General features: G+C 41.1%; 1 protein-coding gene across 6 annotated transcripts in view; it reads left to right on the top strand.

The window, feature by feature from the left end:
- The window catches only part of rapgef2b (Rap guanine nucleotide exchange factor 2b), a 660162-nt gene that overhangs the window by 487384 nt on the left and 147470 nt on the right, over positions 1-25308 (top strand). For all 6 annotated transcript variants that reach the window (XM_068041792.1, XM_068041802.1, XM_068041811.1 and 3 more), the window contains 7 exons: positions 2857-3015; positions 4089-4241; positions 4392-4556; positions 5484-5591; positions 5714-5917; positions 8680-8788; positions 23907-24150. In XM_068041792.1, coding sequence (XP_067897893.1) covers positions 2857-3015; positions 4089-4241; positions 4392-4556; positions 5484-5591; positions 5714-5917; positions 8680-8788; positions 23907-24150 — 1142 coding nt within the window. The remainder of the gene's footprint in view (positions 1-2856; positions 3016-4088; positions 4242-4391; positions 4557-5483; positions 5592-5713; positions 5918-8679; positions 8789-23906; positions 24151-25308) is intronic.

The raw sequence follows: 25308 nt of genomic DNA, 5'->3' as shown, positions 1-25308 counted from the left end.
TCTGATGTCGACTTTCCTACAAGTAGCTGCTCCCAGTCCTCTTTGGCCAGATCCTGTTTTATCATATTGAAATCGGCCTTCCCCCAATTCAGTACCTTTATTTCCGGTCCATCTTTGTCCTTTTCCAACACCACCTTAAATCTTAGAGTTATGATCACTAATGCCGAAATATTCCCCCACTGACACTTCTACCACTTGTCCGGCTTCATTCCCTAGGATTAAGTCCAGTACCGCCCCTTCTCTTCTTGGACCTTCTACGTGCTGGCTCAAAAAGCTCTCCTGTATGCACTTTAAGAATTCTGCCCCCTTTAAGCCTTTTGCACTAAGACTATCTCAGTTGATATTGGGAAGTTGAAATCCCCTACTAATATTACCCTATTATTTGTACACCTCTCTCAGATATTCCTATATATCTTTTCCTCTATCGCGAGGCCTGTAGTACACTCCCAGCCAAGTGATTGTCCCCGTATTTTCTACCCATATGGCCTTATTTGAGGAACCTTCTAAGATATCATCCCTCCTTACTGAAGTAATTGACTTCTTGATCGACGGTGCAATGGCACCTCTTTTACCTTCTCCCCTGTCATGCCTGAAGTTTCTATACCCTGGAATTTTGAGCTGCCAGTCCTGCCCCTCCCTCAACCATGTCTCTCTGATAGCAATAATATCACATTCCCATGTGCTAGACTTCAAAGCTTACTAGACACACTCGGTGGGGGGTGGAGTGCAGGCTGTTAACACAGACAAGATGCGGATCATCACTGTCGCTCAGACCAATCTTGTTAATTGTATCAGTGGGCACTTCCATTGTCTTTCTCTTCAGCTGTCTTTCAGAATGCAAATGTGCAATAATGTTTTCAGCTGCTCAGTTCTGTGATTTTTTAAAACAAGTTCTGTACAATGTCCAGTAAAAAAAAAAGGTCAAGTAGTGTCCCATATGACAAAATTAATATATTTCCATTTGGCAGGTGTGATTTCAGTCACGCCATAAAGGAATATTATCCAGTTAACATCAAGCATGAAGAATTTATTAAGCCTATATTTTTAAATGATTTAAAACATTCTCAAACAATTTCTTTTTATACAGCTTTTTCTGCCTAGCCTGTTAATATTAATAAATGATTAAGAAAATCAAATTGAAAAGTTTTTTTTGTTGGCTTGATTTTTTAAAATTAATCTGAGATGTGGGCTTTGCTGGCCGGGTCAACATTTTTTGCTGATCCCGAATTGCCCTCGAGAAGGTGGTGGTGCGCCCCCGCCTTGAACAACTGCAGTCCGTGTGTAGTCACACCCACAGTGCTGTTAGGGAGGAAATTCCAAGATTTTGACCCAGTGACTGAAAGGAACGGCAATATATTTCCATGGGAGGATGGTGTGTGACTTTGAGGGGAGCTTGCAGGTGGTGATGTTCTTATGTGTCTGCTGCCCTTGTGCTTCTAGTTGGTAGAGCTTACGGGTTTGGAAGTTGCTGTCGAAGGAGCCTTGCTGAGTAGCTGCAGTGCATCTTGTAAATAATACACACTGCTGCTACTGTGTGCCGGTGGTGGAGGGAGTGAATGGTTAAGGTGGTGAATGGGGTGCCAATCAAGCAGGCTGCGTTGTCTTGGATGATGTTGATACTCTTGAGTGTTGTTGGAAGTGCACCCATCCAGGCAATTGGGGAATATTCCATCGCACTCCTGACTTGTGTCTTGTAGATGGTGAACAGGCATTCCCAGCCTCTGATCTGCTCTTCTGGCTTTAGTATTTATATGGCTGGTCTAGTTAAGTTTCTGGTCAGTGATAATCCCCAGGATTCAGCGATGGTAATGCTCAAGCCTGAATGCTATCACGGACTGCTTCATTATCTGAGAAGTTGCAAATGGGACTGAACATTGCAATTATCAGTGAACATCTCCATTTCTGATCTTATAGAGTCATAGAGAGATACAGCACCAAAACAGGCCCTTCGGCCCACCGAGTCCGCGGCGACCATCAACCACCCATTTATACTAATCCTACATTATCCCATTTTCCCTCTCACATCCCCACCTTCCCTCAATTCTCCTACCACCTACCTATACTAGGGCAATTTTTACAATGGCCAATTTACCTATCAACCCGCAAGTCTTTGGCATGGTGGAGGGAAGATCATTGATGAAGCAACTGAAGATGGTTGGGCCTAGGACACTGCCCTGAGAAACTCCTGGGGCTGAGATGATTGGCCTCCGACAACTGCAGCCATTTTCTTTGTGCTAGGTACGACTCCAGCCAATGAAGAGGTTTCGCCCTGATTCCTGTTGACTTCAGTTTTGCTAGGACTCCTTGATACCACAGTTGGTCAAATGCTGGCTTGATGTCAAGGGCAGTCACTCTCACCTCACCTCACCTCTGGAATTCAACTCTTTTGTTCATGTTTGGACTAAGACTGTAATGAAGCCTGGAGCTAAGTGCACCTGGCGTTCTCCTCTGTCATGGTTTGGGATGTGGATGGGATACTGCTAACTCTGTGGCCAGGGTTGTTTATTCTATACTTTTATCATCTGATTAGTATCTCTGACAACATTGGGTTGTTCTACCCGTAGTCCCTAAGGAGCATAGACATCTCTCTCTATTAGAGGGAGACAGTTGGTGATGTATAACTTGAGGGGCACCACTCCTCAAGCGTGAGGCAAGACGAGGAGGAACTACCACAGCCAGTGACAGACCTGAAATGTTAATTCTGTTTTTTCTCTCTAGAGGTGCTGTCTGATCTGCTGAGTATTTCTAGCATATTCTGTTCTTGTTTCAGATTTCCAGCATCTACAGCATTTCCAGCGTTTTGCTTTTCTATTAGTAATGGAAGTGTTTTTGATGCTTTCATTTCTTTTGTTTTAGCTTGATTCTTGGTCAGTCATTTTAAATGGTTCTGTAGAAGTCACATATCCTGATGGAAGGCTGGAAATCCTGTGCATGGGCAATAGCTTTGGTGTCTCTCCTACTTTGGAAAAGGAATACATGAAGGGAGTGATGAAAACTAAGGCTGATGACTGCCAGGTAATTAAGTTTATTTTACAGTGTGTATTATCTTAAGTTTTTCATTTTAAAACCAATAGGAGAGTTATGTACTGCGCCTGATATTAAAGGAAAATTTTGAATTAATGATATTCGTAATGGTGTCTTCAAAACGAAATGGAAACTATTATTCCATGGTTGCCTACCCTAATTTCTGTTAACTGTAAGCCCAAAGACTTTTTGCAACGATATTTCAACAGGTTCTGTTTTTAGCCACAGAATAATTAATTAATCCTAAATTGGGCGGGCAAATAATTCATTCGGAATTGTATAAGACATCTTTTTTGTGAAACATTCAATTTTCAGTACAAAGAATGAGTGTTCATAATACACTTGAGATATTAAAATTAATTATATGAAATGTATTTTTTGATTTTAATGAGAATAATTATTAGCATGAAGGATCTTTCAATACACTAATATCAAGCAATTTTCTCCTTGCAGTGGTGTTATTACTCATACTAATCTGTAATTCTATGTCTAATTTAAGGCACACATATTTAAAAAATCACAGCCTTATTAGTGCTCGGTGGGATCAAAAGCCTTTGCTTCCATCAGCTATAAACTCATAAATAAGGAGCGCATGTAGCATTTACCTTTAAGCGCTTTATGTAAAAAGAACATTTTCTACTTTCAAAATATTATGCATAGGAGCGCACTGACCATATTATAAATCAGGCATTTTCATGAGCTCTCATTTGAACCACAGCTCTGTATTATCAATGCCCATGGCGCCCCCCCGCCCCCACCAACCCCAGCTTCCCATGAGAATCTTGAAGTATCCTGCACCATTTTGGGGGCGCTGATCCACTCTGTCTTATAGAGTTAGAAAATTGAAGCAAATTCCTAACATTTATTAAAACTGTATTTTTTATTACTTGAGCGACGAATGTGGTAATTGCAAGGAGGGAATAGCAAGAAGTAGTCACGGTTCTCCTAGCTGAATAAATTGTAGCCTAAACTACCTCAGCCTGTGTACCTACACAACTATAAATAGCATTACTGCATGTTGTAAATATACCTAATGCTGTAATATTTTCTGTGCTCCTTGACAGTTTGTGTGCATAGCCCAGCAAGACTATTGTCGAATCCTCAACCAGGTAGAAAAGAATATGCAGAAAGTAGAGGAGGAAGGCGAGATTGTTATGGTAAAAGAGCACCGAGAGTTGGATCGCACTGGAACCAGGAAAGGGCATATAGTCATAAAGGTAAGCAAGAATGTTCAAACACATCACAAACAAACACTGGTCAAAAAAAAGTACTCATTGTGTTCATTGTATTTTAAGTGAGAGAGTTTATTTTGTAGCTCTTAGTTAGATGTAACTTTACTAATGATTTGTTCTATTGTATGATGTTAGGGAACAGCTGAGCGGTTAACAATGCACCTGGTGGAAGAGCATTCAGTGGTGGATCCCACATATATAGAAGATTTTCTTTTAACCTACAGAACCTTCTTATCAAGCCCAATGGAAGTTGGGAAGAAATTGCTGGAGTGGTTTAATGACCCAAGTCTCAGGGACAAGGTTAGCCAAAAGAAAAAAATGCTGGGCTTGACCTTTAAAACTGTACTAATTCAGCACTTAGCAAGTAATTTGTTTGAAGTGAAAAACTTTGTGCTGATCTTTCTCCTCACCAACGTATATTATGTCAAAAATCCAATAGGTATCTTTAAATAACTAAATATACATGCACATAAATTAGAACAAAATGTTTATTTCTCATTATGTTGATTGATAGTATGACTTAGATATTGTTCGGCAGGGAAGAAATCCACAATGCTGCTTATTTAATTTGAGCAGATTTTCATTTGTCACAACTTATAGTCTGTATATATGTAGTTTTATCACTCCTGTGCAGTATTGGTGTTCGGTAATTAATTTTATTCGTCAGTTGGCAGCCGTTTTCAGGAATTATGCAAACTTTTTCTTAACTATCGTGCATGTTCCTTATCATTGTTGTAAAAGTTGTAGAGCTATTGCTCTGCATAATAATTTAATAAATCATCAAAAGTATTTTCATCTTCTCTTAAGGCCATGTTGAATTATTCACTATTCACCTGGCTGAGAGTTGGGAAATTCTAAAAATAATGTATAAGTATCAGGGGATATTGAAGCACGTAGTTATTCCACAAGTAAACTGAAGTGGATTGAGAATTTTTAAGACCATCTGTAGTCTTAACTCCTGTAATTTGAGGTTTATACAACACACATTATCTTATCCAATAAAGAATATACTGTTTCAGATAATCTCATTGTTTGGCCATCTACTTTCCATTGTAAATTGAATAGCAACTTCCTTCAAAAGACTCGAATCTCAAAATAAAAGATTTCACTAAACTTCAAAAAGTAAATTTGGAGTAGGGAATAAAGGCTTCTGTAATTGAAGCAATCAAGCATTCTGGACATTCTTATTTCTCTAAATAAAAGTTAACTTCTCTGACTACTTTCCAGGTTACACGGGTAGTATTACTGTGGGTAAACAATCACTTCAATGATTTTGAAGGAAATTCTGCAATGACTACGTTTCTAGAAGAATTTGAAAACAATTTGGAACGTGAGGTGAGTTAATTCAAATTAAGTAATTAAAACACTTCATTGTTTTTAAAGTCCTCTCTCAAGAAATGTTTAAAAAAAAAAATCTCAGGTTAAATTTCAGTTTGTACTTTCTTTGTGTTGTGTAGAAAATGGGCGGTCACCTTAGACTGTTGAACATTGCTTGCGCAGCTAAGGCCAAACGGCGGCTAATAACTCTAATGAAGCCATCACGAGAAGCCCCTTTGCCATTTATCCTGTTGGGAGGCACTGAGAAAGGTTTTGGTATTTTCATAGACAGCGTAGAGCCTGGCAGTAAAGCTACTGAAACTGGGTTGAAACGTGGTGATCAGGTTTGTCTTTCTTTTTCTTTCAGTAATTTTTATGGGAAAAAAAATGTTAGGCCAACAAAAGTATCGGAAGTATATACATATGTCTGCACAGAATGTAAGCGACTAATTTTCACACCTCATTTCTGTTGACTGTTGAATAATTTCTCAGACCTTGTTGTCTGGAGCTCTCTCTCAAATGCAGCATTAAACATTTAATTGATGAAGCAGAATTATTGGAATATGGATCAGACTGTAAAAAATCTGACAGTCCCTTGGTACCCAAGCAGAATTTTACTATGACTTTCTGTGCTCCTAATAACTAAGGATGAGCCTTGAAAGATGTTGTTCCTTATTATCATTTTCTCCAGTTGCATTCTGTTGTGCCATCTAATAGTGTTTCTCAAATTAGGCATTCAGTACCAAGGTGAAGAGAGGGTGAATGTGTGGTGAGCTGACCATTCACTTAGCAACATATGTTTCCATATCAGAAAGGTCTCAACATCTGACTATAGGTTCTTGCACACCATGTCAAGTCCTCACTTAAAAGTTCATTCACAAAAGAGTAAATGTCCAAGAGGATCCAAATGGTTGAAGGTCTGGAGTATGTTAGCACTGCAATTTGGTTGCTGGCATTGAGAAAGATTGGGAGATCACAGCTTTGAAAAACAAAATCTTTCATTTATGAAGAGACTTACTATCTTGTGAGGATCACTTTTAGAAACATAGAAAAATAGGAGCAGGAGTAGGCCATTTGGCCCTTTGAGCCTGCACCACCATTCAATACGACCATGGCTGATCATCCAAACTCAGTATCCTGTTCCCGCTTTCTCCCCATGTCCCTTGATCCCGTTAGCCCTAAGAACTATATCTAACTCTTTGTTGAATATATTTAATGGTTTGGCCTCAACTGTTTTCTGTGGTAGAGAATTCAACAGGTTCACCACTCTCTGGGTGAAGAAATCTCTCCTCATCTCAGTCCTAAATGGCTTACCCCTTTTCATCTCATCAACTTTCTCTGTGCACCAGTTCACTGTGATGTGGCACAAAAGGCCAGATTGCTGGGTCTCTGCCTCTTTTGCACATGGCATGCATTTCCAGGGAGTGGATGATATAATAATGCCTTTCCTGTCTTTTTGTGGGCTCTGCAATGGTTGCATGCCACTTTGAAATCATGCCTGTATAAATAAATATCCCCAGTTCCTAGGAAGCTGAGCTGCATAGGAAAATAAGTGTAAAAAGCAACTAAGAAAAGTAATTCAGCAGATTTTAGACCATTTCTGCCCTGTTTTGATTTCCTTTCTAGAACTTAATTTGTCATGAGTCTTTGTGCCATTTCTTTTTTTTTGCCCCAGGATCATAATTGGATGAAAACCACTGAAGTGATGATCCTGAACAAGCAGTGATCTGTGCTCACCCATATGTGCAATTACAGCCTCCAAGATGCAGCAAAAGATTGGCATAGCCATTATTGCCAGTCAGGTGCAAGTTTAAATTTACTTGTGCTGCCTTTAAGGCATGCTGCAGTATGGACAATAAGGGATGCTGCTGTCAAGTGGCACAGTAAGCAGCAAACCCTTACTTTCAATCATCTTATGCTGTGCCATCTCCAATTAGCAGCCATTAAACAGTGCTTGGGTGCTGCCTACTCTGTCACTTGCCTGCAGATTCCTGCTGTATGTGGGATTTTGTTTCCCTTCAATTTTCCCTGTCATTTCTTAATCTCTTCTCAGTTAAGAATTGACAAAGGCTGTTAACGGGTGAGTGCTATTAGCACAATCCCAGTCTAGCAGGATTAGTACTAATTCTTAACCATTTAGAACTAATTTTGACCAGTAGTCAAAAGTTGGCCCTATGTCTCTGCACTAATGAAATGAAAGCTTGCAATTGTTTGCTGATTTTTATCTTCCATTTCTAGTAGTAATAGCGTTCAGAGTTATATTCTTGTAAGGACAAACATCACCAGTACAAAGTGACATCATAAATTTTCTTGGATAATTAGATTAGAGATACAGCACTGAAACAGGCCCTTCGGCCCACCAAGTCTGTGCCAACCATCAACCACCCATTTATACTAATCCTACACTAATCCCATATTCCTACCAAACATCCCCATCTGTCCCTATATTTCCCTACCACCTACCTATACTAGTGACAATTTATAATGGCCAATTTACCTATCAACCTGCAAGTCTTTTGGCTTGTGGGAGGAAACCGGAGCACCCGGAGAAAACCCACGCAGACACAGGGAGAACTTGCAAACTCCACACAGGCAGTGCCCAGAATCGAACCCGGGTCCCTGGAGCTGTGAGGCTGCAGTGCTAACCACTGCGCCAAAGGGTGAGCAAACTGAAAGAGCACTAATTGAAGCACGGTATTTTTGGAAATGTACTAGAAGTATTATGAAGAGAATATGTCACATGGCCAGCCATCTGATATTATCTCACCATCTTCAAACTTTTTCGATAATCAACTGGGAGAATTTTGTTCCCATGAAGTAACAGTTACAGTAAGTTTTACTGGTGACGTTCTTTATCATATTGAATAGTGAGCTATGACTTGCCCTCTCTTTATGATAAATTTTAAGTTACGGTTAGGCTTTATTACCTTTTTGAGGAGCTTTTGTTTTTAGAATTAAATCAGCTTTTGAGATTTTTTTGCTGACGTAACAGTTCCGAAAGAGAAAATGGAAGGCAGTAATGGTAATGTTAACTTGTATGACATTGTTTTGACTTTTAATTACACATTAGATGTGAATCAGGAATAAAGGCTATTTTGTTTTTCAGATAATGGAAGTTAATGGACAAAACTTTGAGAATATTCAACTACCTAAAGCCTTGGAAATTCTTAGGAATAATACTCATTTGTCTATCACTGTGAAAACAAACTTGTTTGGTAGGTTTTTATATACAGCGATAATTTCATAGATACAAGTTAAATGTTTTAAATATGTGCTTTCACAGTAGCACTTCTTCAGACAAGTCAAGATATGTGGGTGACTGAAATAATTATGCAGTGGTGTAAAGTGGTATTCTGGGCTATTGCAGATATTGTAAATAAAAACAAGTATTTATTTTTGCCTCTTTTTCCTGGTCTCTCTCAGCTGTACACCATCTGTGGTTGAAAGGATAATTCGCTACCTTGCTTTCTTTAATTATTGCTTGAGAAGGTAGCCCAGTTGAGATTTTTTGTCCAGTTTTTTTCCCTGAGGTTTGGCTCTTGTTTGGCTATCGAATAAGTTTAATATTTAGCAACTGTTTATACATCAGTTGTGCCCTGATACCAAAGTTTTATTTTTAGTAATGTTGCTGCATCCAAAAAGCCTCCATATGGTCGCACTTCAGTTGTTGTGTTTCATTGAGAAGGAATGGCCTCAGGATTATTCAGCAAGTTAGAGTCTTTTCCTGTCTTTTTCTGTCTGTATCTGGATTGGGTATTAATTTAGCATATAATTGTTCCACTTCAATGACTTGGATTAATACCCACATTTGACTGACAGGCTGAGTTCTTTCTGCTGACTGTAAGGGAACTACACAAAATGAATTTAGGTCATCTTTATTCAGCTCCCAGCAAGTCAGCACCACAGAAGTACCCATCATTGACATCCTTTTGCAAATTTTTATGCATTTTAGGGATGTAGGTATCAATGGAAAGACCAGCATTTATTGCCCATCCCCAATTGCCCTTGGGAAGATGATGGTGAGCTACCTTCTGTCAATTGGATATTAATTGTGTTTAATTACACACAGGCCATGGGCATTAATTGGGAGCCCCTGTAAATAGACACAGATTGAAACTGTGATTGTTCAGTTAGGAAGTGCATGCTTGTACTGTGTAGTTCTGTAAATAAATGCTTATGAAAGTGTGTAAAAATTGGCCGCTGTTGTATACTTCACCAGCCGGCTTTGTGAAATATCGCATGGTCGAACAGGATGGTTGCATAAAGATAAAGTTTGGAAACTAAGAAAAGAATTTTCAGACAGAAAACTAAAACCCTAGTGGCCATTGTGGAAAATAGCAGAAAGCAAGTGTAAATTGCCTTGAGTGTGATTATCATTTGATGTTCTCGGAATCAGAACCATATGACCAGCAGAGGAATGAAGTGGTAATGTGGACACGGGTTACGTCCTTACCAAAAAGGAAACAAGCTTTGGCCTTTGCATTGTAGCAGAGGTATGTCATGCAAACCTGCTTTGTTGAATGATCATTTTCTTAAATTCACTAACTGGAGATCTGAATTTTTTTTAAAGAAATTTTTTAAAAGACCAGATAAAAAAAGATGACTTTGCTGGCTGCTTAGGATGGCGACCTAATTTGCAGCACTCTATCCTACATTGTAAAGCTTGTGAGGATGGAGGCGAAATGTCAGCTCATTCCCCAGCAAGAACCAAGACCCGTGAAGTTTAAGGGAACTACCTGTTCTATTTAGCAAGAAGAGAAATACTTCTAACTGCTATGTTTGAATTACTGAATGACTGTCATGTGACATGCCACACCCCATCTGTGGTTTTGAAGCTTGTGTTTCTCTGCAGCCGAAAGGAGATGCTGCTGAACTCTGAGGTGCCGACCTAAGTGGGGTCTGTCTCTCTCTCTCTGTCTCTCTCTCTCTCTCTCTGTCCATTTCAGCTTACAAGCTTCAAATCCTGCCTGTTGACTGACCACCTTTGCATACTCCGGCTACAATCAGAAACCCCATTGGAGTAAATCATCTGCATTGCTGTCTACAAGAGACCCACTGAACCAGTCATCTACATCTTCAAACTAAAAGCCTCAGGATCAGCAAATTCAGCTAGGAGCCAGCCAAAACACCAAACCCCACGGACTGAATATCCCTTTTTTCTATGGATTCTAATTCAGCCAATATACCTTTCCTCACTCTGTAACCTGTTTGTGTGTGTGTAAACCTCTAGTGTGTGTGAGAGAGCGAAAGTTGTCATGTAGTTTATTATTTTTATTACTTTGGTTTAGGTACAATAAATTTAACCTCTTTCTTTGTGAAACTCAAGAAAACCTGTCCAACTGGTTCTTGTTATCAAACACCTATTGAATTGGCCAGTACATCCACTTTCAGAAAGAATTAAACCTGTTGTGGTCAAACAAGGAGGGAAAAGAGGGAAGACTTTCAACGCCTCTTCACCTGACCGTAACATTAATTTGGGGGCGCACGTCTGGGATTAAACCCAAAGACAAACGGGAAATTGGAAGCGGGCAACCAAATTGATCCCTATCAATAATTTAAAAACTTCAATGCAGATTTTCTTGTGGTTTTCACTGCTAGAGTACTAAAATGTCCACATTTGAGGCCAGTACCTTCCTAGAACAGAGTGAAGTAATTTGGGCCAGGTTAAAAGCCCTATCTGAGGAATGAAGCTGGACAGTTAGAGATTACGATCTGTCCAAAAGCTAGGAAGCCTGAAATCCTAAAACTTGGGGCCAACCATTTTAATATTGACACTGAAGGACCAGAGACAGGCATAGAATCTGAAACAGACAAAGTAACGTTAGCTAAGGTACAAATAGAAGGGAGGAGGTTAGAATTAGAGTTCCAGAGGAGAAAGAGCAGAGTGTGTTTCAGGAAAGAGAAAAAGAAAGAGCTTTCCAGAGAGAGAAAGAGGAGAGAGAATTCCAGGAAAGGGAAAAAGAAAGATTTTTCCAAAGGAAGTTAAGGAAGCTGGAACTGAACAGGGGAAGACCCAATGTACCCAGTGAAGGCATTATGAATGAGGGAACTACCCCCAGCTCAGGACTGGGTGCTGAGCTCTTAAAGTTCTCCCAGTTGGTACTAAAGTTCAATGAGGGGGATGTGGAAGCATTTTTCATCTCTTTTGAAAGCATGTAAAACTGTTGAAGTGGCTAGTAGACAACTGAACACTGTTATTGTGAAGCAAACTAACAGGAAAAGTCCAGGAGGTTTATTCACTGTTGCTTGATGAGAGTTCATCAGACTATGAGATGAAGAAAAATGCTATCCTGGCGCATATGAGCTATGACTGGAGGCGTACCGCCAAAAATTCCAAACCCTCCAAAAGGAGCCTGAATAAACTTACCTCGTGTTTGAAAGAGTTAAGCAGCTTGTCTTTGACCAGTGGGCACTTAAGATAGAGTCTACCTATGAAAACCTTAGAGCGGTGAGCCTTCACGAGGAGTTCGAAAACTTGCTTCCCCTTTCCATTAGAAACCATGTGGAGGAACAAATGGTTTAAAGAACCAGATAAGCAGCAATCCTGCTGATGATTATACTTATTCACAAGCCCTTGGCCCAAGGGAAACCCTTCCCTAGTAACCTCCAAAAACCTGAAAAGGATAGAAGGTGGGAGGGTGATAGGAGGATGCACAGCCATGGGCGAGAAGGGAGAGCTGGAAACACAGGGGGCCCTGCTCAAGCCAGAAAGGAGGGTGCTGATAATAGGTGTGATGCCCGAAAGCCTGTATGTTTCCATTGTAACAAGGCAGGTCACCTTCTAGCTGAATGCTGGCAGTTATGGGGAAAACCCATAGGTTTAGTCAGCGTACACCAGACTAGTGCAGGAAAAGCGGCCCTGATGGAAAGCACAGCAGACCAGGCTGTGGCTTTAACTGCAGCAGTAAAACCCAGTAAACATACTGCTGAGATTGCGGGACAACTTAACAAAATCCTTGAGAGTTACCAGGATTTTGTGTCCCAGGAAAAAGTGACCCCATACCCTCGAATGAGGTGATTAAGCCCATAGTCATACTTAGGGACACAGGGGCCATCCAATCCTCTCTGCTGGGAAAAGGCGTGGCCTTTCCCCCAGAGAGTGCATTGAATGCTAGAATATTAGTAAATGGTATCAGAGGAAAGTATATGCCCATACCTTTATACTAGGTGCATCTGGAGTGTGATCTTGTTTCAGGACTGTGGGGATTGTCTCTCGTTTACCTGTCAACTGGGTCGACCTGCTCCTGTGTAATGATCTGGTGGAGGCAAAGGTGGTAGCTTCCCCGGTTTTGGAAAGACCAAAAGAGGTCAGGGAGGCAGAGCAATTACAGGAAAAGGTTCCTGGCATTTTTCCTGACTGTGTGGTGACCTGGTCCATGCCCAATCAAGCTCCATCAGAGGAGACTGAACTGGCACTGCAGACAGATGGCCCTGCTGTCTAGTTATCTGAAACCTTCTTTGGGAAGTTAGAGGACGCAAAGGATGGGTTAAACAGGTCTTCCGTGGTCAAGGCTTAGCAAGCTGACCCAGAGTTTAAAAAAAGTTAGCACAGACTGCCCAAACTGAAGCTGAAGCAGAGGGAGTTCCAGAGTGCTACTGTTTCAAGGATGAGGTGCTGATGAAGTGCATATCTCCTCACAGACCTGCAGCCAAGTGGACAGTGGTTCACCAGGTAGTGGTGCCACTGATGTACTGTCGGGAAATATTGAGAAAAGCCCACGAGATTCCAGTGGCTGAACATGTCGGTATCAGAAAAACCCAACTCCGCATCAGACAGCATTTTCACTGGCCACAACTCCTCAAGAATGTAGTGGAGTTCTGTAAGACTTGCCAAACATACCAGGTTGTGGGGAAGCCTCAACCTGCCATAAAACCTGCACCCCTAATTCCCGTACTGGCTTTTGGGGAACCGTTCAGCAGAGTGCTGGTAGACTGTGTGGAGCCCCTGCCAAAATCAATAGGGGGCTACCAGTATCTTCGCACCATTATGGATGTGGCTACTCGATTTCCAGAGGCGATCCCTCTAAGAACAACCTCTGCCAAGATAATGGTGGAAGGGCTAACCCAATTCTTTACCCGAGATGGGCTGCCTGCTGAGTTCCAGTCGGATCCGGGCACTAATTTTATGTCCAGTGTTTTTCAAAAGATCGTGGGTAATCTGGGCATAATGCAGCTTAAAGTCCTCAGCCTACCACCCACAGTCACAAGGGGCTTTGGAGGGGTACCAACAGACCCTAAAGGCAATGATCAGGGCATACTACTATGAGTACCTCCACGACTGGGACAGAGAGGTGGGATTTCTTCTGTTTGCTACCAGGGACTTGCCCAATGAGCCCACTGGCTTTTGTCCCTTTGAATTAATTTATGGGCATGAGGTGAGAGGTCCTCTAAAACTAATCAAGGAGAGGTTTTTGGGACACAGGGACGAATATTTCCTGTTACACTACGTCTCCATGTTTCGAGAATGGCTCACAAGAGCCTGTGCGGTGGCTCAGGAACACCTAAAAACCTTCCAGCCAACAATGAAAAGTCAGGTGAATAAAGAGACCAAGGCCAGAACATTTCAACCCTGAGACTGTGTTAGTGCTATTACCAATACAGGGAGAACCATTGAAAGCCCGGTTCAGTGGTACGAACAGAGTCAAAGAGAATTAGCCAGGTGAATTATATAATTGACATCCCAGATCGTAGGAAAAAGCTAAAGCTGTTCCACATCAATATGTTAAAACGGTATCACAGCCAGGAAAGGGACAAACAAGCACAGGTCTGTCAGGCAGTCAAGGAAGAGGAGGGTGAAAGGGACAGTGAGGATGAGTTAGAGGGAGCCTGGAGGATTCCCAAATTGAACCCCCTACTGTGTGGATAGCTAACACTGAAATGTTAGGGAAATTAGACACCGTACTCTCCTGTTTAAATGCAGAACAAAGAGGAGACCTAACGAGGCTGTTCACAGTGGTTAAGGGGATCTGCAGGGACAACCCTTACCCGACACAATGTGGATGTAGGAGAGACCCCTCCCATAAAACAAAATCCCTATCGCCTAGGTCCCAGGAAAATTACACAAGTTCAGGAAGAAATTTAGTATCGGCTGGAACACAAGCTGATTGAACCCAGTCAGAACAGTTGGAGTTCCCAAGTTGTGCTGGTGCCCAAACCCGATAGCTCAACAAGGCTCTGATTACATTGATTACAGAAAGTTTAATGCAGTGACCAGAGCTGATTCCTATCCAATTCCCCGCCTGGAAGACTGTATAGATAGAGTAGGAAACGCCACCTAGATAACCAAAATAGACTTCTTAAAAGGGTACTGGCAGGTTCCCTTAACCACCTGAGCCAAAGAGATCTTGGCTTTTGTCACCCCAGACGATTTATTCCAGTGCTGGGCGATGCCCTTTGGATTAAGAAATACCCCTGCCACCTTCCAAAGCCTGATGAATCAGGTAGTGGCTGGCCTGCCCAACTGAGTAGTGTACCTGGATGATCTGTTAGTATACAGTGACCTGGGGGGAGCACCTAGATCAGTTCGCAGCCCTCTGCCGAAGGTTACAGTCGGCTGACCTCATGGTAAATCTTGCAAAGAGCAAGTTTGCTAAAGCTTAAGTAACCTACTTAGGGCATATTGTGGGTCAAGGGCGAGTGTTGCTCAGAGAAGCAATGGTACAGGTGGTGATATATTTTTCCCGTCCCAACGACCAAAAGGGAAATAATCCGATTTTTGGGCATGTGTGGGTTTTACTGCAAGTTTGTCCCAAACTTCAGCACTATAGCCGCCCCACTGACAGACTTATTACAGAAAAAAGCAGCAGTGGTATAGTCAGGGAGTTGCCAAACAGCTTTCGAGAAGCTCAAAGCCATCTTATCCAACGAGCCAGTGCTGGCAGCTCCAAACTTTAACAAACCATTTCAAGTGGCATTGGGTGCTAATGACGTAGCGGTAGGTGCCATCCTGCTCCAAGATGATGAGTTAGGCATTGAGAGACCAGTTGGGTATTTCTCCAAAAAATTAAACAAACATCAAAGGAGATACTCTGCTATGGAGAAGGAAGCCCTGGGACTGTTGCTGGCTCTTAGGATGGCCACTGAATTTGCAACACTGTATCCTACATTGCAAGGTTTGTGAGGAGGGAGGCGATATGTCTGTTCATTTCCCAGCTAGAACCAAGACCCATGAAGTTTAAGGGAACTACCTGTTCTTTTTAGGAAGAAGAAAAATACTGCTAATGGCTGTGGTTGAATCACTGAGTGACTGTCATGTGACATGCCCCTCCCCATCTGCGGTTTTAAGCTCGTGTTTCTCTGCAGCTGAAAGGAGAAGCTTCTGGACTATGATGTGCAGACCTCAGTGGGGGGGGGGTGGGGGTCTCTTTCTCTCCCCATTTCAGCTTGCAAGCTTCGATCTCTGCCTGTTTACTGACCACCGTTGCATACTCCAACTACAATCAGAAACCCCGTTGGAGGAAATCATCCACATTGCTGTCTCCAAGAGATCCACCGGACTAGTCTTCTACCTCTTCAAACTAAAAGCCTCATGACCAACGAATTCAGCTAGAAGCCAGCCAAATCACCAAACCCCAGAGACTGTATACCCCCTTTTTTCTATGGACTCTAACTCAACCAATCTACCTTCCCCACTCTGTAACCTGTTTGTGTGTGTGTGTAAACCTCTAGAGTGTGTCTGTGAGTGAAAGTTGGCGCATAGTTTATTATTTTTATTAGTTCGGTTTAGATACAATAAAGTTAACCTCTTTCTTTGTTAAACTCAAGAAAGCCTGACCAAGCAAGTAAGTAATCAAACACCTGCTGAATTGGCCAGTACGTCCACTTTAAGAAAAAATTAAACCTGTTGTGGTCAAACAAGGAGAGGGAAAAGAGGGAAGCCCTTTGACCCCTCCTCACCTGACCATAACAAGTAAAATCAAAAGTAAAGTATTCTGAGAGATTGATGCCCGACGTTTGGATAGTGAGAAAGCTTTGGACCTTCTATTAGAGTTCTTTGTTAAAATCTAAAAAAAAGGTAATCTGTTAAATGCCTATGAGGCATGGTCAGACTTTGATAGATTTCAGAAAATAGATGGTCATTTGATGGAAGAATTCATCATGGACATTAACATTGTATAAAATATTGATGGAATTCAATTTGGGGATCCCTGGGTCAGTGCTCAGATTTATGTCGCAGGCTTGTGCTAAGGTGTCTCATGGTCAGGGCACTGGATCATATGTTTGCTGCTTTGAAAAAAAATCCTGGTTGGGGGTGGGGTGAGGGAACAGTCATTCCCTTCAGCCTTCATGGAACAAATGGGACATCCCACAGTGACACAAAGTATACAGATGTCAGTGATGGTCAGATTTTGAAACAGTCCAGATACTGGACACTGGCATGAATAGAATGGAAATATTAAAGACAGGCAGAATGAGGATGAAAGCACTTTAATAAAGCTGGCTATTACAGTAGAAGGCAAAATTGAAACTGCAAAATTAGGTGAATAAATCCCAGGAGTTTCCAAAGAACAGCAGCAGCAAAATTGAACAATCTAGTAACCCCCGAATGAGGTGACCAATAGGTACTTCAGGTGTGACTCGAAGTATCATTATGCGGCAATTGTGCAGAGCCTTGGTGAGACTGCACCTAGAGAATTGTGTACAGTTTTGGTCTCCTTACGTAAGGAAAGATATACTTGCTATAGAGGGAGTGCAACAAAATTTCACAAGAGGGTGGTTAGTCTTTGGAATTCTCTACCCATAGAGGGCTGTGGAGGTTCAGTCATTGAGTATATTTAACACAGAGATCGATAGATTTCTAGATATTACAGATATGAAGGGATATTTGAATTTTTTGAAGAGGTGACTTAGGTAGTGGACAGGAGAATGTCTATGGATGTTATTTATATGGACTTCCAGAAGGAAGTCCCACATAAGAGACTGTTAACTAAGGTAGTAGCCCAAGGAATTGAGGGCAAATTATTGACATGGTTAGGAAGTTGGTTGAGTAGTAGACGGGAGAGTGGGAATAATGGGTAAGTACTCTGATTGGCAGAATGTGACTAGTGGTGTCCCGCAGGGATCTGTGTTGGGGCCTCAATTATTCACATTATTCATAAACGACTTGGATGATGGCATAGTAAGTCATATATCCAAATTTGCTGATGATACAAAGTTAGGCGGCATTGTAGACAGTCCAGATGATAGCATACAATTGCAAAGAGATATTGACAGACTAGGTGAGTGAGCAAAACTGTGGCAGATGGATTTCAATGCGGGCAAGTTTGAGATTATCCATTTTGGACCAAAAAAGGATAGAGCAGGGTACTTTCTAAATGGAAAGAGGTTAAGTACAGTGGATGTCCAAAGAGACTTGGGGGTTTCAGGTGCATAGATCTTTAAAATGCCATGAGCAAGTGCAGAAAATAATGAAAAGGCTAATGGAATGCTAGCCTTTATATCTAGAGGATTGGAGTATAAAGACACAGAGGTTATGCTGCAGCTGTACAAAACCCTGGTTAGACCCCACTCAGAGTACTGTGAGCAGTTCTGGGCACCACACCTCAGGAAGGATGTATTGGCCTTGGAGGGAGTGCAACGTAGGTTTACAAGAATGATACCTAGACTGCAGGGGTTAAGTTAAGAAGAGAGATTACACAAATTAGGCCTGTTTTTGCTAGAATTTAGAAGGTTAAGCAGTGATCTGATCGAAGTCTTCAAAATATTAACAGGAAAAGAGAGGCTACATAAAGATAAACTATTTCCACTGGTTGGAGATTCTAAAACTAGGGGGCATAGTCTAAAAATTAGAACCGGACAGTTCAGGAGAAATGTCAGGAAGCACTTCTTCACGTAAAGATTGGTAGAGGTTTGGAACTCTCTTCTACAAACAGCAGTTGAAGCTAAAACAATTGTTAATTTTAAATCTGAGTTAGATTTTTGTTAAGCAAAGATATTAAGGGATATGGGCCAAAGGCAGGTATATGGAGTTAGGCCACGGATCAGCCATGATCTCATTGAATGGCGGGACAAGCTCGAGGGGCTGAATGGCCTACTCCTGTTCCTATCTTCCTATGTTCCTATATGGAAATAGCGTGGTAAAATGGCATTGAGAAGTGTGAAATCTGTAAAAAGTATCGCAGGACACTGCCAGGTCCTAATGTAAGCCTTCCATTAGCACATGACTTAAACGAGTCAGATGTCGTTGATCTAAAAGTATGGGGCAAGAACAGAAATATTTTCATTCTATGTTTTGTTGACCTGGTAACCAGATTTAGTCTTTCTACATTCATACTTAGTAAGGTCAAAAGGGTATTATGGGCAAAATTATGGAGAAATGGATAGGGACCAAACTTTGGCACCAGTGAAGTTTCTGACTAATAGTGGAGCGGAGTTTGTCAATGATGAGTTCAGAGACATATGTGAAAACGTGAACAATTTAGCGATGAATACTGCAGCTGAAAGTCCTTTCAGCAATGGACTTTGTGAAAGGAATCATGTTATGATCGATGAATTGCCGCTTAAAATTTAGGTGATCAGCCAGACTGCATGTTGACAACCACCCTGGCATGGGCAGTTCATGCAAAGAAATAACGCCAGCTGGTTGGTGGATATAGTCCCCATCTATGGGCAAAATCCCAAATTGCCTTCTGTGGTGTGTGGTAGTCCTCCTGCTCCAGATGATACTATTCAATTTTTTTCTGCACATTTGGATGCTTTACATTCAGGGAGACGGGTTTTCATCAAGGCTGAGGTCTCTGAGATAATTTCGAGAGCACAGAGGCATCATATAATTCCATCCAAAGAGAATTTAATTCTGGAGATTTGATATAAAAGAGGTCATAGGGAATGGAATGGCCCTGGTAAGGTAATACGTCGTAATGGTAAGACAGTACTGAGCAAACATGGTAATCAAACTCTCAAGGTTTATTCCTCACAATTAATCGGAATTAATTATAAAATATCAGGCTCTGAGCAGCTGATAGAAGGAAACGAGGCACCTTGTCCTCAGGTGCTTGTGTGTTTTGTGATGAAGGCCCTCAGGAACAGAAGACAGTAGATAAAAAGCTGGATAGTGGTAATGCATCCATGACACACATGCCAGAACTATTGTATCCAAAGGCCAGTTGCCCAGATTGGGTACTCAGGTGACATATATTTTAGAGGGGTCTAGTGAATGGAGTGCTATGACAATTGTGGGACGTGCAGGAAAAGCTATTGGAAAGTTTAAATATTGGTTGGATTTCAGGATGATGGCCAAGAAGCCAGACCCATGGACTGGCAAAATGTGGTGTAAGAGTAGAGAGTAAGAAAGTGGACTGCAAGTACTGATAATGGGTCCAGAAGTGACTTTTGCATCAGAAAACAATCACGTACTGGAGAAAGAGCCTCTGATAGTGCAAGAGGGAGATCTCACTGTCATTGTCCAAACTGACACAAAAGTGGAAGTAGATGCCATGGCTTGAATAGATCAGATAATGAAATAAAGTGACAGAGCTGTCTTGGAACAGAACTAGAAACAGAAGTCCTCATGATTGTGAAGTTTTGGTGGCTGCCTACAAACGTAAGGATAAGAGAGGCAAAACAAAGGGAATTAAACAGCTGGAGAGAGTTTGGAGTTTATTCTGAGCTGCCAAATAAGGGGCCACCAGTTTTGTCACATAGCTGGATCTCTGCTGAAGAAAGGTCCAAGCAAATGGGATTTATAAGGCTAAAATGAGGTTCATTGCTTGGGGTTTTGAAGAGTTACTGGATTATACGTATGCTAAGGTGGACTTTTCCATAGCTGGAAAAGTAACCTTGAAAATCTTTATAGCTCTTTTGGACACATATTCATGGGAATGTAGATCAATCAACATAAAAGCTGCATTTCTGCAAGACAGTACTTTTCTGAAACCGCCCAAAGGTGCAGCACATGTAGAAGTAAACTATGGAAACTAAACAAATACGTCTCTGGCCTGTACGATGCTTTCAGAGTGTAGTATTTTTCGGTGAGATCTGTTTTGCTGAAAATAGGTTGCATTCAGATCCTGCAATGTTTTATTGGTGTCAAAAAGGAAAACTTTCAGGCATCTTCATGATGCATGTTGATGATTTCTTATGGGGCGGTACTGCGGATTTTGCAAAATGTGTTTGTAAGATTAGAGTAGATTTTAAAATTGGGAGTCAGGGTCATGGGACTTGTAAATACATTGGTCTAATTATTAAGAAAAATAGGTCCGGAATAACTTTAAATCGACAATCCTGTTCAGAGAATGTCACTCCCATCCTAATTAATCCACTAGATCATCTCAAAAAGTTGATGTTGTATCTAAAAAGGAGACAGAGCAATTGTGAATTTCGATTGGTCAGTTGAACTGGTTGTGCACTCAGGGTAGATCAGATGTTAGTTTTAATGTGCTGGAATTCAGTACTATGGTGAAGCACCCTAAAGTCAAGAATGTTTTAAGGGCAAATAAAACGTTATAAAAATTAAATCAAGAGAAATGCATACTAAAGTTCCCATCTGTAGGTGATCCAAAGAGCATGAAATTAGTTATTTTTTGCAATGCTTGACATGCTGACCTTCCTGATGGGTGTTCTAGTGCAGCTGGTTTCATAATATTTCTAATGGGCATGAGTGGTGTCATGAAGACCCCCACCTGTCAAGAATAAGGCATATTAATTTCATCATATGAACATTAATTTTAAATTGTTGCTGGAGTGAAGAAATGACTTGTTTAAAAAGATCACCAGACATTTGGCTGGAGGACATTTGCATACTAAGAGATGGTGCTTGGAGAGACAAAGCAACTACTCCCTGGTCCAAATAACCCAAATGGATTTTGATCACCAGCCATTGAAGGTGTAAGAAAGCTTGCATTCCAGTGTCTGCGAAGATGGAGAATCCACAAACGCAGGAGTGGTTAAAGCAGCTAGCCACATGACTAACCGGCTTTCCCAGTCGTTTATTTGATTGTCGTTTGAAGACAGGCTGCAGCTTGCGACTGAATCTGGAACAAGAGAGCCTCTATCCTGGCTGGCTGTCTCTCGCTTTCTCACAAACCTCTGGACCCACTGAAGTCGCTTAAACCTCAAGAGAGAAACGACTCCTACATCAAAGCAAGATAAAGCATGCACCGGGCCCCAACGAATGACAAGACTTACCAGCAACCAAAGACTCCACATCGAACTCGAAGGACTGTAATTACAACCCACCTTTGGCCTCAAACTTTTCCTCTTTATTCTTTCCACTTTTTCTGTCTCCATCTGCGTGTTTGTTTATCGCGTTTGCATGCTAGTGTGGTCGTGTCGCATATTCGTAGTTGTTAACCAAATTAGAGTTAAAGATTAATAAACTTCCACTTTTCTTGTTTAAATCTAAGAAAACCTGTCTGATTTTTTTTTTTGCCTTACAATTGGAAAGCAGTGAACAAGGTTTCACTGAGGGGGAGCTGAAAACATGGTGTTTTTAAAATTAAACCCTGTTACGGTTAAAGCAGGCCAAGACTGAGAGGGAACCCCTAGACCCCTTTTTCACCTGGTCATAACAATGGGAAAAGTTGTCCTTTAGCTTGAGAGGCTAAGACAATCAAAAGGGTTGTTAAAAGTACTTTGGCTGCTGAAATATTAGCTTTTGTAGAGGCAGTGGATATGGGATTATACTGGTCAAAAATGTTACTTTCAGTTCTGTACAATGGGCACACGGGAGACAATATACCCATTGAATGTTATGTAGGTTATCGTTTATTGTGGAGTAATGTACATTCTATGAAAAGTGTGTGAGAAAAGGTTACAGATTGACCTTACTGGTTTGAAGCAAATGCTGGAGAGAAAGGAAATCTCTAAAATTAAACAGAGGGATGCAAGCCATCAACTGTCTGATTGTACATACATTTCTTTTTGTAATACAAATAAATTGTTAGGGATCCTAGAAGAGGGACATATCACAATGTAATACTTTGTACAGAGTATGGAGGTTTTCGATTTAATTTGTTATGAAATTTTGGTTGTACATATAAGCTCTAATTTTCATTTAAAGATGAAGAGAATGTGCTAAATTGTATACAGGTGGTGGTCCATAACTGGGGATTTACTTGTGCCTCTAAAAAGAGACATAGACTGAAACTGTGGTTGTTGGGTGAGGAGGTGCATGCTTGTAATGTGTAACTGTGTAAATTAGTGTTTATTAAAGATTGTATAGACTGACTCCAGTTCTATCCTTCACCAACTGACTTTCTGGAATATAACACCTTCTTGAACTGCGACAGACTGTGTGGTGAAGGTACTCTCACAGTGCTGTTAGGTAGGGAGTTCTAGGATTTTAACCCAGCGATAACAAAGGAATGACAGTGTATTTCCAAGTCAGGATAGTGTGTGACTTGGAGGGTAACTTGCAGTTGTTAATGTTCGCAAGCACCTGCTGTCCTTACCCTTCTAGATTGTAGAAGTTGCAGATTTGGGAGGTCCTGTCAAAGAAGCCTTGGTGAGTTGCTGCAGTGCATCTTGTAGATGGCACTGTTTGCAGCCATTGTTGCCCAGTGAAGGAGGAAGTTAATATTTAAGCTGGTGGATGTGGTGCTGATCAAGTGGGCTTCCTTATCCTGTTTGAGTGTTTTTGGAGCTGCACTCATCCAGGAAAGTGAAGAATATTCTATCACAGTCCGACATGTGCTGTTTGGGTGACAGAAAGGCCTTGGAAGATCTGGAGATGAGTCACTTTCCACAGAACACTCAGGCTCTGACCTGCTCTTGTAGCCACAGTATTTATGTGGCTGGTCCAGTTAAGTTTTTGGTCAATGATGGCCCCCAAGATGTTGGTGTATGGTTTAGCGATGGTAATGCATTGAACGGCAAGGGGAGATGGTTGGAGACTCTTGTTGGAGATGGTCATTGCTGGCACTTGAGTGGTGTGAATGTAACTTGTCACCTATCAGCTCACTCCAGGATGTTGCCCAGGCCTTGATGCATGTGGGCATATATTGATTCATTATCTCAGGAATTTGACTCTTTATTGAAGGATAATGTATAAGAAGTTGTTGAAAGCAGTGAGTGAAACCACCTAACTCATACTCTGTGTTCTATTTAATTATTATAATATGCTTTGCATCAGAGCTTTAAATTTAAATTGAACTGTGTTTTTCGATTCTTGTGCCCATGATGTGCAGTGCATTGGTCAGCTAATGATTATTTACTGGCTGTATAAGTTTAGTGTTCCTTATATGAGGTCACTGTATATGCTGAATACAATGTCGTAAAGAATGTATTGCACCTGAAATCTATGTTATAGTAGAAGCCTCTTTGGTTATAAAGTCAAAGAAATGATTAGTGATCAGAAAATGTCTTGGCTAATTCAATTTTGTATCTCTCCCACAGTATTTAAAGAACTTCTATCCAGACTCTCAGAAGAGAAGAGAAATGGTGCTCCACACTTACCTAAAATTGGTGACAAGAAAGGCAGCCGTTATTCCATCCCAGACCTTGCTGTGGATGTTGAACAGGTGATTGGATTAGATAAAGCAAGTAAGAAGGCAAAGGCAAACACAGTGACAGGGCGAAACAAATTGAAGAAAATACTGGACAAGACTCGAATCAGCATCCTTCCACAAAAACCTTACAAGTAAGTGGAGGCTTTTTGCTGTGAATTTAATTGAAAATGACTGATTCACAAATGTTTTCCTAAGTACTGTGTGATAGTCAATAAGTTAAGGCTACATAATGGCAACAGTAAAGTACTCAGTCTATTGCACAAGTTATTAAGACCTGACAATTGATTATTCATGAATGACTTAAGTTCTTTCTCTGGTGGAACAAACAGGGTATTGGCAATGTTAAGATAGTCCAGTGGAATTATGTCCAAATATTTATCCTTCAGAAATACGCCATGGAATTAATAGAATCATTGAATTTGTTTCTACAGAATGGGGCCATTTGATCAATCATGCTGTTTCTTTTTTACTGCAGCTATCTACCGAATTCCCTTCCCTTTCCCCATATTATTCTGTTTTCTTTTCAGAATTTATTGTATTTACTTTTAAATGATTTCATTGACTCAACCATAATTATCACTTGTGGTAAGTGATTCCACATTATACTGAGCCTCTGTGAGGCAAGAATGTCTTCTAATTTTCTCCTTCCTTCTTCGATTGAAATAATTCTAACCTTTCCTTGGCTCTAGTGTGCTACCTTTAAAGAGATGTAGACAGTATTCTAGCTGTAAGCTTAACCAATTTCCTGGACAAATTCAATGTTAGATCAGCAATGTATTCTATAGAAAGCTCAGAACTCAATTTTCCACTCTTTTGAACAGACTAACTTATGAACTAGGAGCAGGAGTAGGCTATTTGGCCCCTCAAGCCTGCTCCACCATTCTATAAAATCATGGCTGATTTGTTAGAGGACTCAACTCCACTTTCCTGCCTACCCCCATACTCTTTGACTCACTTGTTTGTCAAGAATCTGTCTACCACTGCCTTAAAAACATTCAATGACCCTGCCTCCACCTTCCACCACTGTCTGGGGAAGAGAGTTGCACTGACTCATGACCCTCTGAGAGAAAAATGTTCTCCTCATCTCTGTCTTAAATGAGAGACCCCTTGTTTTTAAACTGTGCCCCCTAGTTTTAGTCTCTCCTACAAGAGGAAACACCCTTTCAACATCCACCCTGTCAAGTCCCCTCAGGATCTTTTATATTTCAATAAGATCACCTCTCATCCTTCTAAATTCCAATGAATACAGACCCAACCTGTCCAGTTATTCCTCATAAGGTAACCCGCTC

This window comes from Heterodontus francisci, chromosome 1 (genome assembly GCF_036365525.1).
Source record: "Heterodontus francisci isolate sHetFra1 chromosome 1, sHetFra1.hap1, whole genome shotgun sequence".
NCBI lineage: Eukaryota > Metazoa > Chordata > Chondrichthyes > Heterodontiformes > Heterodontidae > Heterodontus > Heterodontus francisci.
The sequence above is the reverse complement of the archived record's forward strand: the minus strand, read 5'-3'. Positions and strand labels throughout refer to the sequence as shown.